The 7,593-nt window shown below is 34.1% G+C and overlaps 1 protein-coding gene across 1 annotated transcript; it reads right to left on the bottom strand.

The window, feature by feature from the left end:
- On the bottom strand, positions 1,782-6,779 carry LOC109850460 (probable E3 ubiquitin-protein ligase BAH1-like 1). Its single transcript, XM_020420478.1, has 6 exons — positions 6,422-6,779; positions 4,158-4,405; positions 3,825-4,073; positions 3,360-3,497; positions 2,129-2,187; positions 1,782-2,012 (listed from the first exon to the last, which is right to left on the bottom strand). Exons 1-6 carry the CDS (start codon positions 6,654-6,656, stop codon positions 1,907-1,909), a joined length of 1,035 nt encoding a protein of 344 aa, XP_020276067.1. The 5' UTR covers positions 6,657-6,779; the 3' UTR covers positions 1,782-1,906.

Genomic DNA, 7,593 nt, shown 5'->3' with positions numbered 1-7,593 from the left:
TTAACTTTTTAATTAATAGAAAAATGACTATTATTAAAATTTTCTAGTTACAAATAGATTTAATTTGATTAGAATACTATTCTAAATAAAAATAAAAATAAACATTGCATATAAGAATTCTAATTTAATACTAAAATAACATTTGACACTTGTCATTGTCTTACATGCTTATGCATAATTCTCAGTGTTTGCAGTGAGCTATTTTGTGAAGTTTTAATTTATGGGTAGTTCTTTGTATTTTAAAAATTTTATGTCTTTTAGAAATTTTAAATATTTTTTAGAGTTTTTTGTTGCAAGTTTAGAATTTTCAGTGGGTTATTTATAATTTTCATATTCCTAAGAGATATATTTGTTATTTTTGGAGTTTTAGGGGTTTATATATGACTCTAGAATTTAAAGTTAATCGTTAGTAATTTTTATATTTTTTAGGGCATTCTCTATCATTTTTATAATTTTTAGATTTCTCCTAAGAGATATATTTGTTATTTTTGGAGTTTTAGGGGTTTATATATGACTCTAGAATTTAAAGTCAATCGTTAGTAATTTTTATATTTTTCAGGGCATTCTCTATAATTTTTATAATTTTTAGATTTTTCAGAGTGTCGTTTATAGTTTCATCATTTTTAGAGGGATATATTTATAGTTTTTTTATTTTCTAGGAATTGTTTGTAGTTTATGGGTTAATCTAAAAATAGAAATGATTCAAGAGCTGTATATTAATTTTTTAATTAATTAAAAACTTTCTTGTTATAGATAGATTTAATTTGATGAGAATTCTAATTATGGATAGATTTAATTTGATGAGGATTTTATTCTAATTATAAATAGAAAATAAACCATGCATAGAATTCTAATTTAAAAATAAAATAACATATGAAACTTGTCATTGTCTTACATGCTTAATTATGTGTCATTATTTTGTGCATTTAGGAGTTCCACCAATTTCTCATTATATGTAAAGGAGGGAGTACCCCTTCAATTGGTGTCCAAACTTACGGGTTATAAACTCGAGGAATAGAGTTACAAAATTGATGACATATCAATGATTTACAAGTATTGTGTGCGAAGGAACACACCTAGGAGTGCATACGGCCTGGATACGGCTCACATATGGCTTAAATATTATGTGGGTACATGCGTGCACATACATGCGGATATAAAATGGATATAAGAAAACCATATAATAATGAGAAAAAATATAGCTTATATCATATAAGAGAGTTTATTAATATGTTTGTTATATCTGAAAAGCTAAGATTTGATATCTTAATCATCAAATTAATCTCAAATACATTAATTTAAGGATGAAAACTATTACAATAGTATGACCAATATATATATTCAAATATTTCGAAGACAGATCCGAATGTTTCACTAAATAATCATATCCGTAACCATAACTCATCAGTTATAGACTTTAGTAACACTATATCTAAATTATAGATATTTTCTCGGATATGGACATTTTCATGCACCCCTATGTACACCAATAGATGGGCATGCGTGGGTCCAAAAATCAAGGTAGATATTCAAGGTAATCATCAAGACCATTATCCTCGTCATTACAATATGGCCATTGTTATAGTCACCATGGTAGAATAGATATCACTGTAATTTTTTGCACGGCAGACAAAGCGAAAATATCAGAGTATTGCCTGCACAAATTCTTCGTCTAATCCCAAGCACATATCTAACATTTCTATCTTTATCTTTGGGATACTCATCTACATTCTTTCTATTTTCCCACAGAGGACACAAAGGAGGAAAGAACCTGACGGCAATTATTGACAAGTAACCAGAACGAGACTGGATTACAGATTGCACGTGCAGTGAATACTATAATCCAAATAAGGCACACAATTATGCTGACAAAAAAGTAGTTATCGCTCAAGATAAATCGCAAAAGTCAAAACCCCAAAGCTGTCATTTTCTGAGACTCCCAGTAGTCTTTAGTTTGCTTCACCATCTCAGCACGCTCCTCACGCAGCCTCTCTTTCCAATAGTCTTTGCATCTAAAGAGATTGAAACAGAAAGAATTAGAAATGCAGCTTTCCAATTAAACATCTCGATCAGGTGATTATATAATACATAATTAAATGAATAATAGGATATTGCAGGCCCCAGGCACCTGTTCTTCAGTAGGAGGTCTAGTTCTTGCATATGTACTGCTTTGCCAAATACGCCAACCTACATGCATAGAAATGAAATGATGAGAAAGTAATGTCCATATATTTGTAGCGGCTTATTTTTGCTTTAACTTCCGTGCATGTATACCTCTGACTTTCTTTCTCATCATTTCTCGAGAAACAAAACCATCCTAGAATAATGCGATAGAAGGTAGGAAACCTTGGTGGGATATAGCTTATCTTAAGAGTTCTAGTTGTCTAATGATATGCAAGTAAAAGGTAACCAATGTTTAGGAGTTCTAGATACATCTACATCGCAGTTAACTGAAATTTAGCCAGAAATATAATTCAAATTCCTTACAAAACAAATAGAACAATAAAGACTAGGAGTGCATATGGTTCGGATATGGCTCAGATATGATACTTGTCATATTTGTATTTGCTAACCAATCACAGAGACAAATATGCTTCAGTAAGGAAAATTCATATCCATATCTGCTAAAATGTATACGGATATGGATATTTATGTAGATTCATAAGTGAATATACATGTGGATACAAAACAGATTTGAGAAAACTAGATAATATTGAAAAACACTATAGGTCATAGGATGCAAAAGAGTTCAGTAATATGTTCATTATTTTTTGAAAAGGTTAAGACTAGATCTCTTGATCATCAAAATTAACCTCAAATCCATTAATCTAAGAATTAAAAGTGTTACAATTGTATGACCAACATATTTTGAATACAAATCCGAATATTTCAGCACATATCCATATCCGCAACCACATCCTATCGGACATAGATTTTAGTGACCATATCTGCATCTTAACGGATACTGATATTTCCACAGATATGGATATTTTTGTACACCAGTAATAAAGACCATTAAACACCTCACTACAGAGAGTTTTAAATAGTTAAAATGAGGGAATTGAACCATAAAGACACTATTTACAAACAATACCACATTCCATATCACATATCTAAGGGTCAAACAAGTTGCCTCCTACACCATATATAAAGCGTAAACATAGTACACAAATATGAGAAATAAATGATCCTTCAAAATATAAAAAAACATTCGTTTCATATAAGCCCAAGAAGGTATAATAAACATAGTATTATGATCAACATTTTAACAATCACCAACAAGAAAGCATGCAATTCTTCTAGTACAAGTACTAGTTACAGGAAAGTTAATAAATGAGAAGAATTAAATTATTACATACCGATCTGCACACAGGGCATTTTGCTTCTCTTGGTGCTGTCTTGAGGCCTTGGAAAAGCAGTACAGAAGCAGCAGAACAAGCACAACTCTTACAGAATAGATGCCCACAGCTCAAAGCATATGGATTAAATAGAGTATCCTGTAGAAAATATATATTTCAATAGGAATAAAATTTGCATTTGGCAATTAAAAGAACGAAAGTACATGAACTTTTATACATACAATCACACACATGAACAAAAACACATGCAGACAAGATCACAAACAAACAAAAGAGAAAAAAAAGTGTGGTCGGTTATCATGTTAGTATTAAAATGAAAAGGTATAGCAAAATAATCACAAGAAGAGGAGCGAAAATAGTAACGGGATGATAGGGATATTATATTAGATATAGTATCAACTCCAACAAATCTTGGAACGAAGCAAATAATACATTTCACTATGAGAAATGAAATCAAAATCTTACCAGACAAACAGCACATGTAAGGCTGTATTCGTACTTGATGGATTCAGAAAAAGTCATAGTCATTACAGGCCGAGAACCACTTAAATCACAAGAGAACCTCCTGAAAAACTCACCAGGTTCTCCCATGTCTGACCCAGTGAAGTTCACATAAAATGCACCTAGCTCTATTAACCAAGGTGACTGCAACAATTCAATGTGCTTTGTGCTCATTTTGGTCTTAAACTTTCTTCCATTGATAGACCCATGAACCTGAAGCATAACAAACAATAATGTAACTAAATTACACCAAAAAAAAAACTACTACTTAAATGTAGTGAATGTTAATTTGCATACCTTATCATACTTCTTAAGTATCTTTCGGATCGCAATAGCATTCATTGTAACATAATCAAATAACATTCTTCCCTCTTGAATCAAGATTTGTTGATTATCCATGAAACAATGGCGCAGCCTCCACATATATCCTTGCAGACCTCCTGAAGAAACATGCAGATGGAGGAGTCGTCTTACTCTTGAGCGGAAACATCCTGCTATCTCCGAAGCCTCTTTTGTCAATTCAGCAAAGAACTTCTCATCACATGCTAAAAATAAACGACAATTGCAGTACATAAATTAATTATCAAAAGACACATTTCATGAAATATATCAAAACAATCTCCTCGGAAATATATTGGTCATGAAAAATGGTAATAATGATCCATCTTGGCGTACCACATGTCATTTATATGGAAACATTGATTAAATAAAAAGTAGGTTATTAAAACTGTATACCTGCAAATCAGATTCCCCAACCTCCTGCCAAAAAAAAGTTTGCTAATTTACTCTCAAATTCTACCACAATTGAATTAAAAAATACCCCCCCCCCCCCCCCCCCCCCCCCCCCCCCCCCCCCCCCGAGAAAAGTTATGCTAAGGAATATTCCCAGGAAATTCCTATTTTCCATTTAGTTAGCTGAAATTTCTCAAGATAGTCCTGTTTTCTTAGGGCAGTTATAAGACCAAAAATGTTTTATGGATCAGAATGCTGGACAATGAAAAGCAACATATGAAACCCAATGTATCAAAATTGAGAATTTTATGATTGTCTGGCGGGTATATACTAAAAGATAGGATAAGAAATGAGTACATTCGTAGAAAATTAGAGGTTGCTCTTATCGAGCATAAAATAAAAGGATGAGCTGAGATAGTTTGGTTATGTATAATGGAGTCCTTTTGATGCATTAGTTAGGAAAAGTAATCATATTATTATAGTTAATGAGAGAAAAATATTTAGAAGTAGATCTAAAAGAACTTGGTTGGAAGCTGTTTATGTCAGAAAGTTGACTGTATGAGTCACTGCATATTTAGAGTTTAGCGGCCCATGACCTTCCTTGATAGCTGATCAGTTAGGAGAAAATAGATTCTTGCACAAGAAACACCTGTTAGAGGGTCGGAGTCGGTTTCTCTGGCCTGCCCTCCTATGTCCAAGTTAGTAATAGATTAAACAATTTTGTAGAATCTAGTTTCAGGGATTTGTTTAGCAATTTCTTGCGTACCTTTAAATAGTGGAGATTGCCCACTATTTATAAAGGGTTGGTAGGAGCACATCAACAATTTGACCGGGTTAGTGCAGCAGGCTGATCAGACCTCACTTTGCACGTGTCGGCAGCCGGTTGAATGAGTTATCTTCGCGTTTAATGCGATAGTTTCAGAAAGGCTGAAGTGTTGGCATGATCTGAGGAGCCATAACTTCGGCCCGAAGAGTCATAATGACTCTGACTCAACATTAAGTGCGATGGTGATTGAGAGACGAAGTATAACTATTGAAGCTGATAGGTCGTCTCGTTATTCGAGACATTCTCTAGGGAGGTCCGGGTAGAAGATGAATTTCATCTAGGAACCAGCTTCTTTTGGCATACCTAAATTCGAAGACACCTTTCATCTCGGTCTTGGGCCGCCAGAAGGGTCGGTGATGCTCACACCCGGGTCGAACTTTCATATTAGTAAGACTCAGTCGGTTAATTATGACACGTGGCCGACTTTGTAGATTTCATTAGATTTGGTAATTCTCATGATACAACAGAGGCAATTAAGAATGATATGACAATAGTTAACTTAACAAAGGGGATGACCCAAAATAGAACTGAATGGACGAATGTGATTCATGTAGCCCATCCCAAATATTTGGGATAAATGCTTCGTTCTTGTTGTTTTTCCAGCTTAAGTTTCCCCTTTCCGGCCACTCAAAAACTAACAATGCTCAAGTTTGGAGCTATTTAACACAATGTGAGTATTTTGGGGTAAATTTGCAAATATGGTTGATTGGGTTGTATACAAATAAAAACCCAAAAACTATAGTAACTAGGAGAACTTATACAATAAGATACGTCCAAAAACAGGTTGGTAAAGGGATTCTTCCACTTCATCTGAATAAAAAAACGATCTTGAACAGATGTACATAGCCCTACCAGGACCACGAAGCATTGTGCCATCCACTTCCCACAATCTAACAACAAAATTCTCCTGGATTAGGTTTTTTCTACAGCAAAATCACATTTTCAAAAATGACCAAATTAAGGGCAAAGATAGACTTAAAAGAGAAAGATCAAAAGAGCGTACACGGACAGCGATCGCAGCTGCAGAACTTAGAGAGCGCTTCATTCTCTTCGCCGATGTCCCCATCATCAAGATCAGCATGAAGATCCACGCCGTCGGCCTCGATCTCGATCGACCGGCAAAGGCGGCAGCTTTTGAGGACTTTCTTCAGCCTCTTGTACTCGACGTGAGAGCACTTCTGAAGGGACGACTCCTGCTCGCCATGGAGATACTCAGCAAACGTCTCTCCAAACTTCATCTTCTTCTTCAAGATCTCATGAGAGAGAGAGAGAGAGAGAGAGAGAGAGAGAGAGAGAGAGAGAAACCTAGAGATGGATGGATTTGAGTTTACGCAAAAATAAGGGAGGATTTAAAGGGGGTCGGTGAGCGGCACGCGGAGAATATAAATGATTTGCATACAAATTAAAATTGTTTATGAGTATTATCCCCCCGCTACGAAGTAGACCGTACAGAGAGCTTTTGGCTTTTTCTTTCCCCTTTTTTTTTGGCACTTAAATGTTTCTTAAATGACCCAGAATATTTAAGCATTATAGATAAATGTTCTAAAGCTTCAAAATATTATACATAATGTTGCATGTTGGTACCCTCCCGTTTACCCCAATATGGCATATGAATACTCTTGCTTTTTAAACAACCTCGAACTTTATTTTTCGCTTAATTGAAAATAGTGCACTTAAGTGACCCAAAATATTTAAGTATTACGGGTAAATGATCTAAAGCTTTAAAATATTATACGTTGGTGTCCTCTTGTTTAGATAATGTTGCATGCCTTCTCGTTTACCCCAATATGGCACATGCATACTCTTACTTTTTAAATAACCTCACTTAATTACTATAAAGTTTCTAAAAGATTCAGTTTATTATCTTCTGTTATGTAATATTCTTGAATACATAGAGAAAAATTAATGTTGTCGGTGTCATTTTTAACTATGTGACATTTATCTGCAACACTTAAATAGGTTAGGGTATTTTTTTTTTGCTTGGTTTTCAATTTTGAGTTACTTAAGCACAAGATTAGTAAAACGTTAGAATATTTAAGTGAAATATTTTTAGCCTTTTTTTAAGGAATGGAAAATTATGTCAAGACCCCAAAAGCAATATCTTCATGTGTTGCAGCCCTTTTAACTTTTTTCCATGTGGTTCAACCCCAAAAAGTGTGTCATCTTGTGCTGCAA

This window comes from Asparagus officinalis, chromosome 7, assembly GCF_001876935.1.
Source record: "Asparagus officinalis chromosome 7, Aspof.V1, whole genome shotgun sequence".
Classification (NCBI taxonomy): Eukaryota; Viridiplantae; Streptophyta; class Magnoliopsida; order Asparagales; family Asparagaceae; genus Asparagus; species Asparagus officinalis.
Note: the sequence above shows the minus strand (reverse complement) of the source record. Positions and strands in the feature narration are given on the sequence as shown.